At 47.3% G+C, this 24,205-nt stretch overlaps 1 protein-coding gene across 4 annotated transcripts in view; it reads left to right on the top strand.

The window, feature by feature from the left end:
- The first annotated feature begins 334 nt into the window (after positions 1-334).
- Positions 335-24,205, top strand: part of ARHGEF40 (Rho guanine nucleotide exchange factor 40) — a 39,369-nt gene continuing 15,498 nt past the window's right edge. For all 4 annotated transcript variants that reach the window (XR_014504501.1, XR_014504502.1, XM_083411297.1 and 1 more), the window contains exons 1-7: positions 335-574; positions 12,673-12,870; positions 13,606-15,397; positions 20,944-21,064; positions 22,060-22,165; positions 22,782-22,880; positions 23,824-23,940. Coding sequence is in view for 2 of the 4 variants with exons in the window: in XM_083411297.1 (XP_083267423.1) it covers positions 572-574; positions 12,673-12,870; positions 13,606-15,397; positions 20,944-21,064; positions 22,060-22,165; positions 22,782-22,880; positions 23,824-23,940 (2,436 nt within the window). In the remaining 2 variants the exon portion in view is untranslated. The remainder of the gene's footprint in view (positions 575-12,672; positions 12,871-13,605; positions 15,398-20,943; positions 21,065-22,059; positions 22,166-22,781; positions 22,881-23,823; positions 23,941-24,205) is intronic.

Genomic DNA, 24,205 nt, shown 5'->3' on the forward strand with positions numbered 1-24,205 from the left:
CCTACGTTAAACACAAGCGCGCTCTGCATACGCTCAGAAGCAGCCTCGCCTCTCGATCCGCAGACGTTCTGACATCGCCGGCCGAGCCCCGCCGCTGCAAAGCGGGCTCGAGGGACTGAGCTGCCTTGAGCTGCAAGTCGAGGCGCGATCATCCGGCTGGGGGAACTTGTGGCTCGGCTCTCAAGGGCACTCGTAGGCGGAGAGCGGAGGCGTCGGCCGAGCCTGGTCCCCCTCCGTCCCTCCCTCCCTTCCCTTCCCCTCCCCTCGCCTCGCCTGCCTGCCTGCCTCCCCTCCCCTTCCCCTCCCCGCTCACTCGGCGCTGCCGCAGTCGCGCCTCCACGTGCCCTTGGCCGGGCTCCGGCGGGGACTGCAGCTGCAGGCAGCCGTGGCGTCGGGGGCCGGGATTTCTGCCAGGGGGTGGCTCCAGGCTGGGCTAGAGCCGGCCAAGGCGGGGGGCGGGGGGCGGGGGCGCAGCGCGGAGTTCGGAGGCGGCGGCGGCAGCGACAGAAGCAGCCGCCTCAGCAATAGATCAGGCGAGCCCGTCCCGTCGGTGAGCCCGCCTGTCTGCGCCATGGTGAGCCGCTGTGCGCTCTGCTGGGGGGGGGGGCGGGGGGGTCCGGGCTGGGCAGGTAACGCGGCCTCCGGGGGTAGGTGGGTGGGTTGCTAAGGGCAGTGGGGAGGTGGGCCACGTCGGGAGAGGTATTCTAACCTGACCGCCCCCTCCCTTGAAGGAAGCGCACTAACTGCGGGAATGAGGTGCTGGGCATCAGAGAGGGCATTGCGATACTGGAGGGGGAGAGGGTGATGGGGATCAGGGTGGCTCGCCGCTGGAGGGAGCCCACAGCACTGGTGCGGGGGAGCAGGCGGGGGCGGGGCAAGAGTTACTGTCAGGGGTGTAACTGGGGCTTGCAGCCGAATCGCAACCGTGTTTACTCGGGAGTAAATACTACTGGCCAACCTCGCTGTGCGCACGCAGGACTTCTAAGCCTGCTCTTTAATTCCGAGTAGTTAAAAGAGATGTTGTGTCTCTTCATCAACCGCGCCTCCCCTCCTGAATGCTTCATGCCTGATGATGTGAGGGATCCCAGCCTAAGATTTGTGATTCTGGGTCGGGAACCCCAGTACTGTGGTGGTGGTTACTGATTTCTGGCCGTGCAGTACAAGAGTGTGGTTTTCAGCACCTGGCAGGAGTCTCTCTTTCCAAGGGATGCTCAGAGAGTTTCCTTTGACGTTTCCTGCATCTGTAATTCGAACTAGAATCTACACTAACCAGAACACTCCTTTTGGTTTAGAATTGTGTGTCTTCATTCTGCTTTCTAGCCTACTCTTCTATCCTGCCTCCCTCCCTCCCTCATTAACAACACTCTCAAATGTTTTTGGACAAAAAAGGCATTGATAGAGTATATTATTGGGTGTGTGGGGAGGGAACCTTACATTTTGGAGCGGGGATTAAGAGCAGCATAGCTAGCTGAAAGTTGGCTCTGAAGGAGACACCTGATCTCACTGCGTGTGTGGACCAGGCATTTGTTCTAGCTGGGCTCAGGTTGGTTGCTCCAAGCTGGAGGTGGTGGCAAGATACCTTTTCTTCCGGATTTAAACAAAGTCCTACGATCTGTGTGGGAGGTCAGCAAAGGGGAACATATTTTAGTATCTTATTGCATGGTTGTCATTTATAGATCCAAAGAAACCCCAGAAAAGGTTGACCTGGTTCCTGGCTCTGTTGTAAAAGAGCAATCTTTGGTGTGCACACACATGCAAAGAATTGTGAGAGTCAAACGGCACATGATCTGCGAATGCATGCCACAAAACCACAGTAGGTGGTTCTTCAAAGGAAAAATGGCTAGATTGATACTTTTTTAGGCATTTGTTTGCTGCCTTATAACCTTGCTTGCCATTTTCCCATTGCAACTCTATTCCCCCCACCCCAAAACACAAACACATGCTAGTTGCTACTCCTCCTCAGCTACTAGGTATGGGTTTAAATAGGTGGAACACATTTGGAAACCTGTAGAGCAAGGGAGAAATAGGACTGTGGCTTGGGCAGAGGTAACTGCCACTGAAAAGTGCCAAATCACCCCTTCCCTCCTTATTATCTCCCTCCCAGAACTGCTTGTCTTTAGAAGCAGCAGCTTTTATTTCACATGTTTATGTGTAATTTGACTTTGATGGGCCTTGCACTCTTTTTTTGCTTTTGCAAGTTGACAGTGTGGCAGAGGGTCTGTCCCATAACCTCCATAATGGCTGTGTGGTCTAGGGGAGTACCAGTAAGGACACCGACTGGTGTGCTTCATGTGCCTCCTCTCAGTGCTCAGGGTTAAAAACAAAAGGCACCAGAGCTTTAATCCTGGAAGCGTAAACTGGAAGCCCCCTCTTTGTCAGGTGGGACTGTATAACACATGCTTTGCAAAGAAGAAACCCCAAGTTCAGTCTGTGGTGTCTTCAGATAAAAAGAACCAGGCAGCTGATAGGCCTATGCAAATTGTTTAACATTTTCTTGAGCAGATGGTAATTTTCATTATTGTTCTGTACCACTTACAGTGTTGTTGTTGTTTTTTTAAAAAAATGTTTTCACAATGTTGTACACCATCCTCCTGATCTCCTATGAGAGGGCAGTGTAGAAATACTTCTGTGAATTGGTGGATAGCAGGTGATGGGAAGAATGTTTGCCACAAACCAGAGCATTTTTCTACCTGAGGCAGAACAGGAAACAGCCCCTCCCACAAGCCACGGTGCATAGGACCCCTAGGAGCATGTAATAAATAAGCAAAATAAAATAAATAAGAGTTTTCGGCTCTTTCGTGGCAACCGAGACCACTTGCCTCCACCCTGACTCATGGTGGAGCCGGCCTTCTGCTGAAACTGCTCAGTGCTACTCAAAGGAAACATCTCTGGGCTAGATGGGCAAATGAGCTGGCTTGGCATAAGGCAGACTCCTGTAATCCCAGGTGTGTGGGGGCTAGAGTTGATTGTGAAGTCTTCTCCGGTAGGGAAAGGCACTGCACTTATTCAGCAGGGTGGTTCGTAGGTAATTTTTTCAGCTTCTTATTTTCTCCATGGAAACCATTCCCCTGGTACACACAAATGTCTGCAGAAACATAATCATGGCAGTCAGTGGTGCCCAGCAGCAATTTCTGAGATCAAGGTGACGTTTTCTAAATGATGTGATTTCCCCCCTCCCTCCACACATTCAAAAAGTGGGTATCCACTGTGTTTTTAAATAGAAAGTTATCAGTTCTTGATGTACTTCAATCCAAGACTCTTTTTACTGGGGAATATCAGTAAAAAGGTAAAGGGACCCCTGACAATTAAGTCCAGTTGCAAACGACTCTGGGGTTGCGGCATAACCACTAAACACAGGCACAGCTCTGCAATGGTAATATTTACCAAAAAAATTTAAAGAGAGAAGAATTCAGAAAGTCAGTATATAAAATCATATCATAAATATTGCTAATATTAATATCTGTCATAAAAGTGATTTTAAAAAATAAGTGTACTTGCTTGGAAAGAATAGATGCGCCAATGTGTGCCGCATAAGTAAGGACAATGATGATAAGTAATGAGTTTAAACATTTTTTCTACATTCTCTATTTTAAAAGCCATACAAAAACTAGTCCTCAGCAATCCGGCTAGGAAGAAGCAGAATTTAACTCTGGCATTTAATTTTCTTAATGCAGGGGGTGCCAACATGGAGCCTTCCAGAGATGATGCTGAACTGCAGTTCCCATCATCCTTGGCTGTTGGCCATGTTGGCTGAGCCTGATGGGAGCTGGAGCCCAACAATATCTGAAGAGCATTATATTGGCTCCTCTGGACCTAAAGAGATAAAGAACAGCCTGTAACATCTTAGTCATACATGGAACCACTTCTTTAGACTTTCTATAACTTCCCTGATTATAAAAAATTGCTGCTGAATTATATATGGACTGAGTTCCTGGCTTACACAGTATATTGCTGGGCAGGCCATCCCAAGACATTCTGCTACCTGAGGCGGAGCAGTCTCCCCAGGTGCTGAGTACCTAAAGCCAGCCAAGTTATTTTAGCACCCGAGGCAGAAAATTCCATGAGCACCTCTCTGCTGCTGTTCCCTCACACTGTAATAATAGATTAGATAAGTAGCAATTTGCTGAGCTTCCATGACACCCAAAATCAACTGCCCTGAGGGGGCTGCCTCATTGCCTAATGGTAGGGCTGGCTGTACCTGACGCTAGTAAGAGAGAAGACTTGTTCACTTTTAGATATGGAGGCAGTTCATACACTGAGCAGTGAACCCCTTTGAGCAATCCTTGAAAGTTTACTTTGACCCATTGAAAACCACCGCTGTAGAATTAGATGAAAGACGGAGATCTGCCTCTGGTGTTTGATGTGAGACGATGGCTTTTCCACCAACGCTAAGACATAATTTGTGCAATTACTGAGTGCTGTTTGTGTGCATGCATGCATGCATGTGTGAACTTGCCCCAAAACAGGGCATAATCTGACCAGGGTTCAGCCCCTGTGAAATGTTGCATAGTGTCCAAGAGACGGTGTTGTGCACTAAGCGCTCCTCAGTTCCAGTCTGGATTTCTGTACGTGATCTTAGGTAAGCTGCTCTCTCTTGGCCTCACCTGTAATATGGGGATAATAACTCACAGAGTTTTCCCTAAGGATTGGTGATGTTGAGTATGTGAAGCTTCTGGAGTCTGCTAAAAACACTATATGAATGCTAAATCTGATGATGACCTAGTGCAGAATGTATTTCCTTGCCGGAAGGGCTGTAGCATAGTGACAGAACATCTGCTTTGCTTGGGAAAGGTTCCAGGTTCAATTCCTGGTATCTCTAGGTAGGGCTGGGAGAGAATGCTGTCTGAAATCCTGGAGGGCCACTGATGGTCAGTGCAGACAACCCTGAGATGGATGGACCAATCGTCTGCTTTCAGGGTAAGGCTCCCTTTCCACTGAGTAATCCTAACTAGGTTGCTGTACATTGATTACATTAATCTTACACTTCCTCCCAGAAGCTTATACAGTGGTACCACAGGTTACAGATGCTTCAGGTTACAGACTCCGCTAACCCAGAAATAGTACCTTGGGTTAAGAACTTTGCTTCAGGATGAGAACAGAAATCGCGTGGCGGCGGCGCGGCAGCAGCAGGAGGCCCCATTAGCTAAAGTGGTACCTCAGGTTAAGAACAGTTTCAGGTTGAGAACGGACCTCCGGAATGAATTAAGTTCTTAACCTGGGGTACCACTGTAGTGGGTTTATGTGGTATCCCCCCCCCATTTTATTCACAAAGCAAGCCTATGAGGTATGTTAGGCTGAGATACTGTCGCAGTGAGCTTGATGGCTGACTTCAGATTTGAATATTTTTCTCCGATAGGGCCAGTCCTACCATTACATAGAGTGAGCTGGGTTGCCTTAGGCGGCAATGTAGAATGACCTGGTTCAGGGTTCCAGCTAGCCAGCCAAATCCGTTCCATTCTCACCTCACATTTTCCCCCTTCCCCACCCTGTCAGTCAGTATTTTGTGCCCACTGAGCATGCTCAGTGTTCAATGATCGATTTTGGGATCTCCCATCTTAGGATTTTTTAAATAGAAGGGTTTCCCCCTTTTTGTACTTCTGCAAACCTTGGGGTTCCCCCAAGTCTGCTGATAATTCTCCTTTGTGCATGGATGGTGCTGTTTTCATTGCAGAAAGATCCACACTTTGAGAAGGAGTTTGGGTTTGAGATTAGTATATAGGATGGAGATGCGGAGACTCCAATTTGCGTTTATGAGAGAGAGAGGAAATATATATACTCCACCAGCAATATTTCTGGAGGAGGACGGCTTTCTGTTTTTTTGCCAGCCACTGTTCTCCCTGGAACCATCTGCCTTGCACACCCTCCAGGACGTCGAGCCAAGAAGGGGCCTCCCCACTCCTTCCTGCCTCCTGCCAGTGTCTGTGTGGGAAGGGGGGGTTGCCTCTTCCTGTCGGGGATGTAGAACTTCTCCCTCAAGCTTGGCTGGCTCCGAGTCTCTACTTTCCTGCCTCTCTTCCAGAAAGTGGCAAAAAGCTCCTGGGGGGCGAAGGAGGAATGTAAAACAGACATACTTTCCACTATTCTACAAAGTACCGTGCGGCTAAAAACTTGAACTGAGGCCTGGTGAGGGCTAGTCCCTGAAAAGTAGCCAGGTTGCCAATTTGAGCCTTCCTTGTGGGAAGAGGGCTGGGGCCGGCCCTATTATGAGACGCGCTGAGTCACTTGTCTCAGGTGTCAGATTGAAGGGGGGCAGTGGAATGAATGCCACCCCCCACTGCCTTGCTAAGCCACCCCCCACCCCCGGCTGCTAGAATGAGCTTGCCCCCTTGCCAGCCGCTGCTTGAGCTCTCGTTTCCGGCAGCTGCCTTGGCTAGACGTTTTGACATGATGCTGTGAGACTTGGGACACCTTTGCTGCTGTGCTTGCAGTAAGTAGCAGTAACCTGTCTTGTTGGCTGCAGTGGCTGGGGATGAGGGGTGGTCCTGCCTTGCTTCAGGTGGCAAAATGGCTTGGGCTGGTCCTGGTTGTAGGGCACCTGCTTTGCATGTAAAACAAGGATGTAGTGCCTTGGCCTTGGGGATATGAGTGCCACCGCCTGGTTCTCTTTATCAAGCCCTTGGGACTCTTTGTCACTCGCCCTCTTGAGTGCTTTGGCCTGCCTGGAATGCGTCCTTGAGCAGTAATAACTGCTGCTTGCCAGAATGGAGGCTTGTATGTGCACTGGGTGTGTTTAGAAGGAAACCTCTTGACTTCTGTGTGGCTGGAATGCAACCTGCTGTACAAAGGTAAGAGTCACATGTATCTCTCTGCTTAAGTTTGCTTCAACCTCTCACATGTGCCTGGAAGGTTTGTTTGTTTGCTTGTTTATTTTATTTATATCCCACCTGCCTTCCAAAGAGCTCAAGGTAGCATTCCTGGCTATTCCTTTCCCCTCACAACAACCCTGCAAGATAGGTTAGGCAGAGAGCGTGACAGGCCCAAGGCCACCAAGTGAGCTTCATGGCAGAGTGGGGATTTGAACCCAGGTCTCCCAGGCTGTGGTCCAGCACTCTAACCACTACACAACTCTGCCCGTGAGCTTCCTCACACCAGTGAAAAGGTTCCAGGTTCAATCCCTGCTGTCCCCTGTTAAATGATATTGAATAGTAGGCAGGACAATTTCTCCGTTGGGAAGCCGCCACCACACAAGGGCAACGAGTTTACTGGGTGATTTGGGGTGCTGGTTTCAGAGGCAGATTTAGGGGAGTGTGACTGGTGCAGAACCTCAGGGTTGGCACAGCTGTGATGTAGAATGGAAGGCAAGAGGCACCCAGTTTTGGCATTGCCCAGGGCACCACTGGAGAGCCAGAGGTTCCTCACCATTGTCCCAAGGGGTAAAGGCATCAATAGTACGCAGGATCTGGAGTGGATGGAAATTGAATGGAAAGGGGTAGCGATGTTAATGGATATGCAGCGGGATGTGTTTTACAAAAGAACAGAAGACAAATTCCTCACTACTTATGCCAAAGAGGAAAAATGCATGGAGAATTTCCTTTAAGCTCAGTGATTTCATAGATTGGCTAATTATACTCACTAGAGAAGAAGCAAGGGCAGTTAAATGATACAATAACAAACCCACCTCTTCAAAGAGAAGGATCTGATTCAAAGTTAAGAGACCGATTCATATTTATTATCACCAGGAAATTATTATTTTTAAAAGCTTTCTTCATTTTGACTCTTTGGGCACAGATGACTTGGCAAGTTACTTACGCAGCAGAGGTGAAACTGGGATCCCAATCAATCCAGGAAAGGAAAAGGCAGGCTACAGTGGGACTGAAGATCCCATGGAAGTGGAAGCTTGAAGGGTATAGTTGGCCAGGTAGACTGTTCCCCCAGCAACCCGGTAACTGGCCCTGATGCCCTGATGGGTCATTATTGTGTGGTTGCAAAGAGAGAGGACAAAATTCCTCCCTGGAGATACCTTTTGCCTATCTCCAACAAAATGAGCATACTGCACCTGAAGACATTCATGTTTTGCTTAAACTATTCCACCTGATAACCACAAAGATGGGATTGCATTATTATTATTATTATTATTATTATTATTATTATTATTAGTTTATATACTCCTTCTTGAAGTGGTATGTGGCTTTTTCCAGGGAGCCTCTGTTGGCTATCACATCTTTCTGGTTCTCGGGCATCATCCTGACACAAACCCTTCTCCTGACATGTGCACCAGTGCATGTTACCTCCTGGCACTTTCCTTACAGGCTCCAGAGGTGACCAGTGGTGCCTTCCTTGATGTGTCATGGAAGGAGAACTCCTGAAGTATCTCTTGGTGGAAGTGGTGATGAAACATGTGAGGATAAGGGTAGCCAGATGACACTTCTCTGACATCCAGTTATGCAGGTGGAAGTTCCTCCAGCAGGCCTTGCCAACTACCTCAGCAGGGATCAGTTTGCTATATTGATGACAAGTACTGGCACATGGCTGGAAGGATCTAGACTTGGTGCCCACTGAGTTTGGCTTAAAGCAGGAGTGGGGAACCTTTTAAAGCCCAGAGACCATGTACTTTTCCAGGCAATCTTCTGGGGGAACCCAGTGGTGGGTGTAGCCAGAGGCAAAACATGAGTGAAACAACAGATGTTACTCTTGTCTTTGTGCAGTAGGCCACATTCAAGTCACACAAAGCTCGGAGGTTTCTAAGGCAAGCAAGAGGCCTTATCATAGTTCAAGTACACAATCCAGTCGGCCTAAAGCTCTCCAGGAGAGGGTGGCGCAGTGTCCGTGAGAGAGAGTCCCAAGGGGTGGACAGAGATGCTTAATGGCCCCCAGGCCTGAGGTTCTTCACCCCTAAGCTAAAGCATAGAGGGTTACACATTGCCCCATCTTGTTTCCAACACATCCTGTCCATATATACCACTTCATATGGCATATATGAGGCGGAAGAATCACTGATGGTGTTGAGGAAAGCAGAGTATTCCATCAGTGGGACACTAGGTGCGTTTTCAAAGTTTGCCCTCCGGTGCCATTAAAGTTATCCTGCCAAGCAGGTAAGCAGGTGCAAGAATGTGGGGAGAGGCAGGAGAACAAAGAAGCACAAGAAAAAGAATAGGGAGTGCTGGCAGAAGACATGTGTTTCGGGGAGAGTCCTCGCTCCACAAGGGGGGCTCTTAAAGAAAGAGCAGGGTGGAGTGAAAAGGCAGGTAAGACTAACACTCTCAGCACACAGCCAGGGAGGTATATTCATACATCTCTTGCCTTGTGCCCAGCTGGACTATATACTTCAGCCTGGTCTTCCCCGCTAAATAAGATTCATTGTTTCTTCCTTTGCCTGGTGGAAGAGAAAGCAAGAGAAGGGAGACCAGTGAGCTGAGAGGAGGTGCAGCGTGCAGCAGCTGTGATGGGGGGGGGGGCTAGGGAGAAAGTGGGGGGGGAGTGGGAAAGCTGAGGGTGGGGAGATGCAGATGCTGTCGCAGTGCTTCTTCTTCTCTGGGCCCCTCTCTGGCAGGTGACATCGCCGTTCTGGCACCGAAAGAAGGGGAAAAAGCACCAAATCCTGTTTTCCCTACCATTGTGTAATCTTAGGCAGCCTCTTCTATACCTGGGATTAGGAGAACTGATTTTTTTAGACATAGTAGCATACCCTCTCCTTTTTAGAAATGTAAAATAAAGCCCTGTTTACGCAAAACACATGAATATGTGCTCTTGCATTTGGTGTCGTCCCCCCCAGACAGCTACACCCAACAGATGGTTGCTTGCACAAAGGCAACCTAAAAGTGCAACCCTGATTCGCTGTCGCTGCAGATGTGCTCTGTATCCACGTAACACTGTAATAGGTTTCAAGGCACTCCAACTTCTTCGTCAGTTGTACGTGAGCACTGAGCTTTTCACTGTGAGGTTTTTATAAGCTACCCTGCAGATCTGGCCCTACCTAGCATTAGGGAGAATAAGGTTGCTGCAGCAGATGCTGAGGGAAATTCTCTGTGTGTGTCTTGCACAGCTCCCCATATTCCCCAAGGAAGCCTGATGTCCTTTGGCACATTGTCCTTTTGCCACTGCAGAAAATAAGATTCATATGCCAGTCCAGTCAGTTTCTGAACAAGGAATTTTAGGAGTTGGGGGTCTGTATCTTGTCCTTCACCTCAGGCAGGAAAATGTTTTGGGCAGAAAACTGTGTGGTCTGTAAACCATTTGAAGAAACGCGGAAATGAAAAGAACAAAAAGTCTCAAAATCTTGTGGCGTTTTAAAGACGAAGGGCTGCATCCAAACCTAGTCCTATTTAGAGTAGGCTCATTGAAATGAATGAATGTGACTCTGGTCATTAATTTCAATGGGTCTATTTGCGTATGACTAACACATTGGGTACAACCCTAACAAATGTCTCATGACATAAGCTTTTGGGTGTGCTACAAGACTCTTAAATTGTTTTTGCTGTGACGCGAGTAACACTGTTACCCCTTTGGAAATAAATACAAGAGCTAGTGCTACAAATAAGTCAATTCTAAATGGTCACCGTCTGCTACAGGGTTTTTGTTTTTTTAAGGTTCAATTCAGGGTGGATTTGATTTAAATCAAATTGATTAAATCACGATTTAAATCACTAGTCAGTAAGACTTGATTTAATTCCCTCCCTCTTTTTTTTTTACAGAAAGGCATTCCTGCTGATATAATCTTAATATTTACAATGAGATGAAGGTTTCATTTTTTTGGAATAATAAATTTTCAGAGTAGTTTTTACAGCTATATCAAAAATTACTGATTTGGTTATACATATACAGATAATTATGAAATTATTGTGAGGTTTAGTAAGTTAACTGTTTATATTTGGACAACTTTTCTGCTGTACTTTATTGGAAGGAGAAAAACAATCATTTCCTTAATAACAATTTAAACAATTTATTTAACTGAAACAATAACATTGTAGCATATGTATCCATGTTTTTTAACTGATGTGGTTAAACTTTTATATACTGTATATACTTGGGCTGAGTTTTAGCACACATGAAAAACTTAAAACAAATCCTTGTTTCCTGATGGCCTTTGGACTATAACGTAACTTAAATAGAAAACTATCTTTAGAAATACTTTTTCCTCCAAAAGCATTTTATTTTAAAAATCCAATTTAAATTTTAAAAATCCATTTTTTTATTTTTAAAAAATCATTGATTTTTATCCACCCTGGTTCGATTGATGGTATAGTTCCATGGACCCCTCCAGAATTTTCACATTTCAGTACCCAGCAGTGTGTTTCTGTGTCAGTGGAGCTTGCCTCTAGGTACGAGGCTTTGGATTGCAGAATACCCTCTTTTTTTGGACATGTGTTTCATTCCACTTCTGAATAGACATGGAAGGGATTAAAAACCAAGAAATAAACTTTTAGCACTTTAACAACTTACAAGTTTGTCCATGGCATAAGTTTTCATAGACTTTGGTGTGCTTCAAGAAAACTTGTTCCTTAATAAATTAAGCCGCCTAGGTGCCAAAAGACTGTTGTTTTCTAATGCAGAAGTCTAACACGACTACCCCCTGGAAATGTACAGGACTACACAAAGGGGAAGGGTCACAGTTCAGAGATAAGAGCATCTGCTTTGCACACCAAAGGTCTCAGCTTCAGTCCCCGGCCTCTCTAGGTAAAGCTGGGAGTCACCCTGTCAAAACCCCCGGAGGGGCACTGCCAGTCAGTGCAGGTAATATTCAGCTAGATAGGCCAGTGCCTTGTTTGGTACAGGGTAGCTTCTAGCATGTGCCCTGTAAATCAAGCCCACCACCACCTGATTCTGCAGTTTTGGGGATTTTTTTTTGAAAACAAAGCAAAATAAATAAATAAATTGCAATAGGTTTGCAAAGTCGTTTGATCTGGATTCTGAAACCAATGCAGGAAAGCACGGCACCCGTAGCAAGTGAAAAGAATTAAAAGGTTTGCATCTGATTCAATGTGCTTGCAAGTGGTACGAAAAGGGTTCTTGCAACTCGTGATTAGGTGCTTTTGGAAGGTCTGGCACAATGGCTGCCTCTTGCTGTTGGCCCCTTTCCCTCGCAGCCTCTTTCTCTCTCTCTCTCCCCCCACCCCCATTTCCTTTGCTGGGTGGAGCTGCGGAAGGAATGAGCTCACAGCTGCTAATGTATTCCAGATGGAACCTCGGCTGCTCTGTTCTCAGACTTTGGCACCTTCCCAGACTCTTTCTTCCCTGCTGCCCCCTCATGCCCCCTGTTCATTTTACACGCTGCCAATCTCTGTGCGCTGCGCCGCCGCCGCCGCCAGCTCCCTTGCTGCCCTGTCCCATTTGGCTCGCCGCTAGGGGGCAGTAATCTGGCGTGAGGCTTCAGCCAATGCTTGCAGGTAGCCACGACCGCTGCATCTCTTCTGTGAGTTTGCTAAAACAAATAAAAATGTGCTTTAAAAAAATAATGGACAAGATCAAGTACAAGAGGCCCTTGGCAGCAGTGCAGCAAGAGCCGTGTCATGCAAAACAGCAAAGGACATTGCGTTTGTGCTGAGAAGGCACCGGTGCAACTGGTTGGATCTAGCAGTGGTGGAGTTTGTCCTGGAGTATTCAATGGTCTGGGAATTGGCATAGATTCCCTGGTGATTGTATGGGCATTAAAGAGCCAGGGAGCTGGCGATGGGGCAGAAAGGGAAGGTGCAGTTGGATGCTGTTTTCCCCTCACTATGCTCTCTCTCTTTGCAGGAGCCTGAGCCGGTTGAAGAATGCGTCCAGAGTACCCTGGCTGCCTTGTACCCCCCCTTCGAAGCCACTGCCCCCACCCTGCTGAGCCAGGTCTTCGAGGTGCTGGAGCGGACGTACCAGCACGACGCCCTGCGCTACACCCTCGACTTCCTTGTTCCTGCCAAGCACATCCTGGCTCGCATCCAGAGTGAAGCCTGTGTGAGCTGCTGCATCGGTTTGGCTCTGTTCCTCCGGAGTATACCTCTGAGTGGGAAATCTAGCTCAGCACAGGGGCAGTATAAAAGCATTCTGTTCTGACGCTGGAATCCCATTACAGACCTGTAGAACCACAGCTGGTAGACTTCCCCTTCTGCGCTAGAGCTCGCTCCAAGAGTCAGGCCGAGTCTTATTAACTTCAGCATCCCCCTTGCTCCAGACAATAAGTTCCAAACACATCAACCTTGTACCCCCATTTGACTGTTGGCAGATGTGGGTGGGTGGCAGTTTAGAGAAGGAGTGTACGTTTTCTTCAGCTTTAGGACTCTTTGAAATGTTAAGCCGTGCATTGGGCTTCCCTCTCCCCTCCCCTCCCCATCAGTTGTGTGGATTCCATGATGGTGCCATGCAAAAGCAGGAACTGTGTGCATCATGAAAATCTCAGCTTTGGTGCAGAAACCAAGTTTTTAGCCCGTAAGATGCTGGAGGGATTCTTATAAATCCTTTGACTGGTGAAATGCCAGCTGCCAGAGGAGGGTGGGACAGGATTTCTCATGATCAGGGAGTGGCTCTTTGCCCCTCTGCGAGGTTGGCAGAAGGAAAATAGATGGTGCAAAATAAACAAGTCTTCAGTATATTCATTGTCACGGGACTTAGCATTTCTTGATGCACAATTTTCTTTTCTCCCAAGGCAGTGCTGCATATATAATTCTGTGCCTCTCTTTCCCACTGTTGCAGGCTCAGTATAGTGGCTTTGTGTTCTGCCATGAGGGTTGGCCACTGTGCCTCCGCGAGAAGGTCCTAGTGCAGCTGGGCTCGCTGCCCTGGCAGCACCTCTGCCCTGGCGATTTTTACCTGCAAGTGGTGCCTCACCGGGAGTGCTCTCCGCGTCTGGTGCTGAAATGTCTGTCCCCAGAGGGCCGTGGTGTCCAGGAGCTGCCTGTGTCCTCTGACTCCTACCCCTTCCTTTTCACCGTTGAGTGGCTCAATGGCATCAACAAGGAACGCCGAGCGGGGCGCCTGGAGCGTTGCCTCCTGGCTGCTGGAGAGAAGGTGCTGAGCCTGCCCTGGCCGGAATTGGTCTACCCCCAGTTTGTGCACAAGGACGGGTTCATTGTGGGCCAGCGGTGCCCTGCGGATTTGCCTCCTGAGGTCCTGGGGGCCCGGAGCCCTGGAGACGGGCGCCATTCCGGCAGCGAGAACCGGGAGTCCGAGGGGGAATACGTTCACCTCCTGGAGGTCAGCCCCACCCTGCACCAAGCCCCCAGGATCCCACAGCCTTGCGGTACCCAAATCCAGACAATGCCTACTCGCAAGGGGCACAATAAGAGCAGGAGCCGGCGCCATCGGGCCTGGCTCCACCACAAGTCTGGGTGTGGGGAGAACTTTGCCTTGCGCCAGGCCTGTAAAACCCAGGAGGCGGAGAGGTGCAGCCGAGAAAGCAGCGCTCGGGGGGATAGGGTTGAGCAGCAGAGAGGAAATCCTACTCTAGTCCTGGGTTTAGCATCAGAAGCCTCTCAGGAAGTGGCGAGCTTGAGTCCTGGACAACAAGAGCAAGACCAGAGCCCCTCTGGAACTGAGGCACGGGCTGCCATTTTTGATGTTGTTGTTGCTGCTGCTGCTGCTGCTGCCACTGAGGACACAGGACAAGGGAAAGCTGAGGTGCCAGGAACTGTCCACCACGATCCTGCTCGTTCCAAGGAGGACAGCAATGAGAACCACTCTCCGGCTGCAGCCATACCCAAACGCACCTCTAAGGGAAACCGCAGGAAGAAAAAGGGGGCCGGGAGAGGAGGCGGCGGACGAATTAGACAGGGGGTTGATCCAGCTAGCAAAGAAGAAGCAGCTTCTACCGATACAAAAGAGCCCAGGAAAGAGGAAATTTCTGTTGGTACAAGGGAACAGGATTCGAGGAATGCAGAAGCTGTAATTAGCACCCAAGAGCAAGCAGCTAGCATCGAGGACTGCTGTGTCAGCATCGCAGTTTGCGGCAGCACCCAGGAGAGAAGCAGCGTCCCTGGGGATCGAAGCCTTGTCGCCGGAGAGGAGGTTGTCAGTGCCAGTGAGTTGGGTGCTGGCACTGGAGAATGTACTGTTGACACCAGGGAGCCAGAGGGTGATGCAGAAAAGTGCTCTCTTTCTGTCGGCGATGGTGGCATTGGCACCAGCGGAAGGGGCATTGGCAGAGAAGGCCCGGGTCTTTGTGCCGAACATCCAGCTGCTTCTGCTGAGGCTGACGGACCTGCAGTTGGCAGAGAGGAGCAGAGCATCAGCCCCCCAGGGCAAGGGGTGGATGATACTGAAGGGCCTTGTATGAGAGAACAGGGCCTCCCCATTAGCACCGAAGAAGCGACGTTGATCCCATTGCCAAAGAAGAAGGAGCCAAGCGCTGATGGGAGAGAGGAAGCCCTAAGCACTGCAACTGATCAGGGCACAGAGGAAGCACAGAATTCCCCTCACCTTGCTGCAGTTCATCTCGGGCAGGCTGTAGACTGGGCGCTTGTGCTGTCGGGTGTCTTTGCTCTAACAGGTAAGTGACAAAGCAAGGCTATTTTGGGTTCAGATAGTCGTCTTTTCAGGATTTTAAACTGCCTTGTTCTGTCCTTCTTGTAACCATTAGGATGTGCAGAAAACTTTGTCCCCCTATGCTTCGGTATTCACAACAGTGTGGGAATACAGTGTTGGGATTATATTAATTTTATAAATGGGAAAACTGAGGCTTTGGTTAGCTTATCCACTCACACTACAATCAAAAGCTGGTTTTAAGCCAGTTGAGGCAATGCTGCTTTTGCATGAGGAAGTCATAGCTGTTGCAAAGGATCCCACAAACTCACTGGGTAAGGGTAGACAAGCCATCAACCTTCAGCTTTTGCCCACTCCCATCTGTCCTATGGGTAAAATAAAACTGCTTTGTCTTACAGGGCTGTTGCAAATATTATTGCGATTAAAGCACCATCTACGTGTTAAATGTAATTATGGATTGCGAGGATCCACCTGTTGGATGATGCTTGTGACATCTCTACAGCGATTCACATAGATCCCTCCTGCTCCTACCTTTTCTATTTTAAATGGCTTTCCACTATGGATAGGCTTTTCTCTTTCATTATGATCTTTCTCCTTTGGAGGCTATGCACTCCCAAGTTGTTGGAGTGTCCCTGGAATGTTTATTCTCTCTGTCTCTCCTCTGCCCACTACGCAGGGATGGGGAAGTAGTGCCAGAGATGCTGGGTGAGGCTAGTGCTAAGAGAAAACCATAAACAGGTACAAAATTGGTTCAGAGCTGCCCTTAACCCAGAGGTGCATTAAGGTGAGGAAAGGCCACCTGGGGATGTAGATTTTGGTTGCCATTGAAAATGGTGGAGTGGGAGGCAGGCAAGTCTGGCCCACAGGGCACAATCGACCAACTGGTCCTCCTGGCTAAAATTAGTAGGAGCTATGCGAGAGCCCATTATGCAGCTTCTTTTAATTTCAGTGGGGCGTGCGCAGAAGAATTATCCAGTGGATTGTGCCCCATATTAACCAGAGTACAGAACAGTGGAAGTGCCCTTTGGATTTTTCACCTTGGGAACTTGGGATGGGATTCCAACACCAAGTCTGGAATTCTGTGCGCACTGCATGAGAGCAAATCCAATTAAATGCAATACTGCTTAACTTCCCAGTAAATATGCATAGGCTTGGGAAGCATGGATTGGAATGGAGGTACTCTGGTGAGTGGGAAAACCAAGGGACCATTGCACACTGCAGCCTGTGTCTGACTGTGCGTAAGATCTCTGCAAAACTAGTCTCCTTGGGCTTCCCAAACCGACTGTCCTTTCGCCCACATTTTGCCATCTTCCTCAACATCACAAGATCTGAGCAAAACAAACCTCCTCGCATGCCACATCACAGCAGTTTGCAAAAACCACTCCCTAACCCAAAGCCACAAGACACGACCCAAAATAACACCAGAGCCTGATCACGTTACCAGAGGCCTGTGGCTTGCAAAATGGGAGGCAGACCTCCCTGAGGGCAGTCACTAAAGGGAAGCGTAAACAAAGGCAGGACAGAAAGGAAGGGAAAAACTGGAATGTTACAGGGGAGGACAGAGGGAGGAGCTGCTTCAAAAAGGCATAATATTAGCGGCACTCTTTAGGATCCCTCTATATTTAACAAACTGGTCATCAGAAGTAACAGTGCATCTGAACATGTGGTTAAGCGCCATTATTTTCTTTGAACTTGCCTCATCCTTTTCCCTCTCCCAATTTAGCTTTTTGGTGTGCCAGTGAGATGATAAGAGGACCCTCCACACACAGAAAGTACATGGGGCGGGGGCCATGTGGGTTAGCGTCACACTCTGTTTACCATGCCATCCATATATGTTTAGAGCATGTTGAAAGGAACTCTGTATGTGCACTGCTATACTTGCATAGAACTTCTCCAAGCAAGGGAGAACTCTATTTGAGGTACAGTGCTACCTCAGGTTACATATGCTTCAGGTTACAGACTCCACTAACCCAGAAATAGTATCTCGGGTTAAGAAATTTGCTTCAGGAAGAGGACAGAAATCATGCTCCGGCAGCACGGCGGCAGCAGGAGGCCCCATTAGCTAAAGTGGTGCTTCAGGTTAAGAACAATTTCAGGTTAAGAACGGACCTCCGGAACGAATTAAGTACTTAACCCGAGGTACCACTGTATTCCTAGGTATTCTGACACACTCTGAATGAGTTGGGGGCAGCGGGGCATGGCCACTTGGTACCTCAGTGGAAGTGGGCAGAGACCTCCCCCCACTTTTTCCAGTGTGTGTGTGTGTGTGTGTGGGAGGGGTTATTTGAACTGTCTGAAGAACAGCCCTATCAGAACAGATCAGAGCAGCAATTAGTCCCATGTTCAGCAGCAGCCAATCAGATGCCTTTGGGAGCTCAAAAGCAGGGTGTGCTAGGCAATATCTCTCCCCACCCCCCAAAAAAAATGTTCCCAGCATCCGGTATTCAGAGCTAAACTTCTCCACTAGCATGAAGGTTCCATTTTGCTTTCATGGCCAATAACCTTTGATTGACCTGTTTCCCCCTGCATTCATCTAATCCATTTTAAGAGCCATCTAAACTGAGGTTAGGGGGAAATGCTGTTTCCTTTCAACTGATGTGGTAGAGACCTGGATCCAAAGGTTCCCGCTTCCTCTGTTGGAAAGCTTCTTCCTTTGATAGAAGAACTTCCATTGGCAGAAGACTCAGAGGAAGCAAAGGACGAGAACTTTGGGATCTGATTGCTGCCCTTTCCCACAGCACATCAACTTAGTGATGACAATGTGTTCCTCCGTGCAACACAACAGTGCTTTGAAAAAGACCCGTAGGGCGAGCTTACATTCATATAGGGCAGGGATGGAGAACCCTTGGCCCTCTAGGTGTTGCTGAACTACAACTGCCATCAGTCCCAGCGAGCATGGCCAAAGATCAGGGATGATGGGAGTTGTGATCCAGCAACATCTGGAGGGTGGCATGTGTTCCCCATCTGTGGTGTAGGGCAATATATCCCAGCACACAATACAGCAGCAGGGGAAACGGTAGAATTTCCATTACAATGATAGTGTGTCACCATCTGGGTGTGTGTTTATAAGAACAGGTAACTTAAAGAAAAAGGTAACTCGCTTGGCAAGATTTTCCTAAAGGAAAACAATGAAAGGTGGGTGGGGAGTGTCTTTTAAACAGCCTTAATTTTGTCAGTTATGAATGATACAACTTCCATATCTGCAAAGCAATTGCAAGTCACAAAAGTGGAGCACTTACACTATTTCTGAGCAAACATCAGACCTTCCAAGTGTCCCTATTTCCCAGGGACAGCCCCTGATTTACAAAAGCTGTCCCAGTTTCTGATTTGATCCTAGAATGTCCCGCTTTTCCTTAGGATGTTCCTATTTTCATCAGAAAATTTTTGCAGGGTATGGAGTTATCTGACCCCTGAGTGGTCTGAAGGCAGCCCTGTACAGCGGTACCTCGGGTTACATACACTTCAGGTTACATACACTTCAGGTTATAGACTCCACTAATCCAGAAATATTACCTTGGGTTAAGAACTTTGCTTCAGGATGAGAACAGAAATCGTGTGGCAGCAGCAGGAGGCCCCATTAGCTAAAGTGGTGCTTCAGGTTAAGAACAGATTCAGGTTAAGAACGGACCTCCAGAACGAATTAAGTATTTAACCTGAGGTACCACTGTATAGGGAAGTTTTTTTAATGTTTAATGTTTTATTATATTATTATTATGTTTTTATATATTATGTTTTTATATATATATTATTATGTTTTTATATATTTTATATATGCTGGAAGTTGCCCAGAGTGGTTGGAGCAACCCAGTCAGATGGGTGGGGTATAAATAGTCAAATTATTATTATGGAATAGGGCGTCCCTATTTTCATTGGAGAAATGTTGCAGGGTATGGAACATTCAGGGTCTAGGTATCTGGAGATATCCCTCCTTCCCCTCTACCCAAAAAGAACAATGCATACTATGGCTTTGAGGGATCCTTAGTTAACTTATGGAAGCTCATAGAAATAAAATTTTCTGTCCTTTCCTCTTACCTGCAGCCACTTGCGACCCTCACAAAGGCTTCATTGAGGGCCTGTGTGCGTGCATACTCCCTCTTGAGAAGGGAGGAAGGAATGGGAAAACTTTCTCTATGTGAACTTCTTTAAGTCAAATTATCTTAGGATTCAAGCTCTATTCTTACATTTGGGAAGGGGGCTGAGCCTCCATTTAGGCTTTTTGGAGGGTTTTATGTGGCTCTGCTGTGAAGGCAGGAATTAGAAACTTTCCTTCTGTGAACTCTCTTATGCTAACTTATCTTAGGCCTTTGTGCTGCATGTTTGCTGCTATGGAGCAAATAAATTATAGGAACTGGTAGGAAATGGATTTTTTTTCAATCAGTAGGAAATTACCGCTTTTTTTCCCAACCCCAAAAGGCAACATAACCCTGGGAAGATGGCGCAGTAACTATTTTATGGAGCATGAGCTCAGGGGTTCTTCCTGTAATAGTCTATTTAAAAAAAACGTTTTGTGTTGGTTTGGTAAATAGGCATGGCTTGCATATGGCAATGGCTAAAATCTGCCCTCTTTAATCTTGTATTATCTCTGCTTTAGCATGCAAGCATAGCAAACTTCTTCATTGATATAGTTGCATCTGGGCTTTCTCACACACTTAACATGCAGCAAAAACAAGGTTTGCAGCCATCTGTATACTTGGCAAAGTGCTGCAGCCAAGTTTGCTTCTCTGAGGGAAGCATGTGTTTTGTCTCATTCACAGGCTGCGTTTTGAGATGTATACTTAAACTTTAAGGTGTACACTTTAGAACTGCAATGTGTGAACAATTTAATTATATGGTGGGGATTTGAGTGGCATCTAAGCTTAGTGTGATTTCAGAGGAGGGAACAAGGATTAACTGTGAGTCAGGACTAAACTGGATCAGACCCCTTGACTGTTCCACAGCCTTATGGCAAGTAAGGGAAACCAGGGGCCTGTGAGCCAGATCCGGCCCACAGATCCTTTCTAACCAGCCCTTAGAAAGAACATTTCACAAGCTCCTCCCCCTTCTCAGCTCTTCTTCACTGTGATGCCTGCCATCATTTTGTTCAATTGGCATCAAAAGGGTTCAGGAAGCATCAGAACGTATGCTTCCCCATATCCTCAAATGCTTGCTAAGGTCTTCATTTAAAACTGTGCACTTTAGAGTAGTGGTTTTAAAGGCTTCTATCCCTTGCTATTCCCAGTGAAAAAAGTGGCTGTTAAGAAGAAAGGGTCTGTCAGACCTCATTCCAAGTTCCTGCTTGCCTTGAAGCAGTGGGCCCAAATGCCCAAATGCTTTTTTTGCCCCTCAACTTTCTTGACAGGTTCTTTTTTTTTTTTTTTTTTTTACTGCTGTTTGCTGTTTCTCAGAAGCTGAGCAGCTAGGGTTGGGTGGCAACACAAGAAAAGGAAGTTTGGAGTCAATGAAATTTGGATTTTGAGTGGCTAACCTGCTCGTTTGTTTGAATCAGGACCGGGAGCTTTCCCAGGTTCCAGGACAAGTGTACCTCATGTTTTTCTTCTGATGCTCTCTCTACAGGAGGAATGGACAGGTCAGGACGACCCTTGCTGATTGTGGTGCCTCAGCCTCTTCGGGATGAGCTGCCACCAGGACAAACGGATCTAGTCAATACCATGAGATACCTGTACTCCCTTCTCAGGTAAACTTTTACCTCAAGACGCAGCTCCTCCCAAGGTGACCCAGCAGGAGATAAAGTGTGTCAGCTTGAGTAAACAGCTTTGCTAACAAAGATGTGAATAGTCTTCGAGTGAGGCTGATTGTCAGGATTTCTTTCCAAAGAAAAATAAAATAAATTCATCAAGAAAGGTGGAAAATTCAGTAAATTCTCCTCAGCATCATCATAAAATAGCAAGCCAACAGAAACCGCTTTGGAAAGCCATTAACAGTCAAATTGGCTTAAATTTGTAACTTAAAGCTGCTTTGACACATGATGCTAAAAAGTGCCTTTGAGGCACTGTTTGCGCCAAGTGTGAGTGTTTTCATGAGCTAGTGTGGCATCATGGTTAAGGGCATGAGCAGTGAGCTGGAAAAAAAACCCCTCAGTTCATATCTTGCCATGAATTCATTTCATGGCTTTAAGCCAGGGATGGGGAACCTGTGGCCTTCCTGTTGCTCTTTGACTCCTGACTCCCGTCAGCCCCAGCTTGCATTCAGAGGACCTCGGATTCCCCACCCTTGCTTTAAATAAGCCACTCGATCCCACCACCCTCTCTTCATCTGTGGAAATAATAATGCAGGCCTACCTCATAAGGGCCAGTAAACTGTGCTAATATAATGTATGTGGAGCGCTTTGAACACCATGATGTTAATTAGTACCATTCAGTGCACAGTTGCTGTCAGTTCTCTACTTCTTAATTTGGAATTGTTAACAACAAAGAATTTCCTCCTGTGCCTTGTGTGTACTAATGATAGTACACAGAAATATATATATACACAGAAATTTCTTCAGTTTTCTCATCTGTACAACTGTGGCCTAGAGTGGGGTTATTGTGAGGATAATATACCGTAAGCCTTATGCTTCCATGAAGCCCTTCACAAGTGAAATATGCTGACCAGCTTTTGTACACTGACTTTGCTGCCCCTTTGATGACTTTGCAGCTCCATTTCTCCCTTTTCTCTCCGCAATTGTTCCAGGCAAGAGCTAAAGGCCCGTGGGTTGACACTATTGTTGGACCTGAGCCAGGTGGATGACTGGGCCCTCCAGGCCCCTGTGCTGCTGCCAGCCATTAGGACATTCCAGGTATCTTCCTGACTGGACTTGTGTTTTCTGCTCCTGTTCCTCAGTAGACAGGCTGTGGGTTTTACTGATGCAGCAATAATTTATTATGGCAATATCTTCAGAATGTAAAGGGGGGGGGAGAGGGGAAGGTGCTCACTGTCACAGCCTTCCATATTTAGGATAGGTATGTATAATGACATAATAACAGTAATGATCATGGCGATGATTACGCTTACATAATGAAAAGTGATCACCAACTCTTCTGCCCTGGATATCAAAATGGTACTGGATTAAAACAACAACAAAGCTTTCCACCCTTTTGGGAATATATTCATTTATTAATTAAATTTCTATCCCACCCAGAAGAGGGATGGGGTAGCAATATGGTAAAGCTTTGGCTTTTCCATTTCGTTGTCTGAGAGCCACTACTAAGAAGCCCTTTCTGTGACCCCTTGTTGCCTCTTGCATACCACAGAACATTGCAGCTCTTGTGGCTATGCCCTATGTCCAAGACCCCCTCCTCTTCCCCAATCCACAACTTTTTCTCTCTCTACCTGTATCTCAGAACCACCTCCCATCTTTTCTTCCTACCCTATGCAAATACATCTCCATAAAGCAATATCCTTTATCTTTTTAGGAGAGTTCTCCAGCCGCCATCCGTCAGCTGCTGGTGATATTGCCACCTGATGACCGTTTTGTACCCCATGAAGAGGAGCTGGCTTTGGAACCTGCTGCGGTAAGTTCTCCTGAGGGGCAGCATTTATTATTATTTATATACCACTTTTTCCTCCAAGGAGCTCAAGGTAGTGTACATAGCCCCCTCTCTTCCCATTTTACCATCACAACAACCCTGTAAGGTAGCTTATGCTGAGAGACTGTGACTGGCCCAAGGTCACCCAGTGAACTTCATGGCTAAGGGGGGAAGGTCACTTACTGACTGCATTTCTGAATCACCTTTCTTCCCAAGAGCCAGTGCAATGCACAATAAAAAAGTACTTCCAATAAATAAAGCATAACGGATAGCCAAATATGATTTAAAAATATCAGAACCATTAAAACACAAAAAACGTTACCTGTAGTTGTTAGGTATTGAAGCAACTTTACTGGTTTTGTAAAAGCCTAGCAGAAGCATCTTCGGCTAGTGCCTCAATGTATAAAGGAAGGAGGAAAAATGTACCGCCAAATGGAGAGCATTCTAGTGTTGGGGTGTCACCACAGAGAAGGCCCTGTTGCATGCCTCTGCACCAGGAATACTCATGGGAACAATAAGTAGAGCCTCTCCTGCCCCACCCAAACCCTGTGATCTTGAAGAACAAGTTGGATGTTATTGGATTTGAATCCAGGACTCCTAAGCCCTAGCCAGCACTCTGTAAGCAGAATAAAAATAGTGGAATATAAACATGACAAAATACTGCAGAGAGAACACTGAAAGAGACAACTTAATTTGTACTTTGTTGTACATAAGGTGTGTCTCTCTCTCTGTGTGTATATATATATGTGTGTGTGTGATAATTATAAATAGCTAAGGACTGCCCCTCTCTTCTCTAATGTTAGTTTGGGCCTAACTTGGACCTAGGGTTCATGACTGGAGCAGATGATGGGTGGTGAAGGGACTGGGGTTAGGCACTGATGCAAGGAGGCAGGATTGCCTCTGACCTAATAGACTCCTTTGCCCACAGGAGGTCAGAGTTCTCTCTCTCCCTGAACTGCCACATTATGTGGCTTTGGACCAGCTGACTCCGACACTAGGAGGGACCCTGAACTACTCAGCACGCAAATGGGTTGAGGAACACCAGGTAAGAGAGATGATCAAGGAAATGGACCTTGTGTTCTTCACATGGTTCATCCATGGAACCAAGGCAGCCTCCCCGCAGCCCTGCACAGAATCCCCCTGCCTTTCCTTCCTAGTTGTATATGGTTAATGTTATAGGTGCCGGCTCCCTGGGTGCCACAGCACCCACAAAATTTCCCATGAAGGAGCTGGGCACCCACAAATTTCGGCGCCGTGTCCACAGGTAGCCTTTTCCTTACTGGCTTTCAGCATATCCTTGAACCTTCTCA

The sequence above is a fragment of the Podarcis tiliguerta genome, assembly GCF_965153285.1.
Source record: "Podarcis tiliguerta genome assembly, chromosome: 13".
Classification (NCBI taxonomy): Eukaryota; Metazoa; Chordata; class Lepidosauria; order Squamata; family Lacertidae; genus Podarcis; species Podarcis tiliguerta.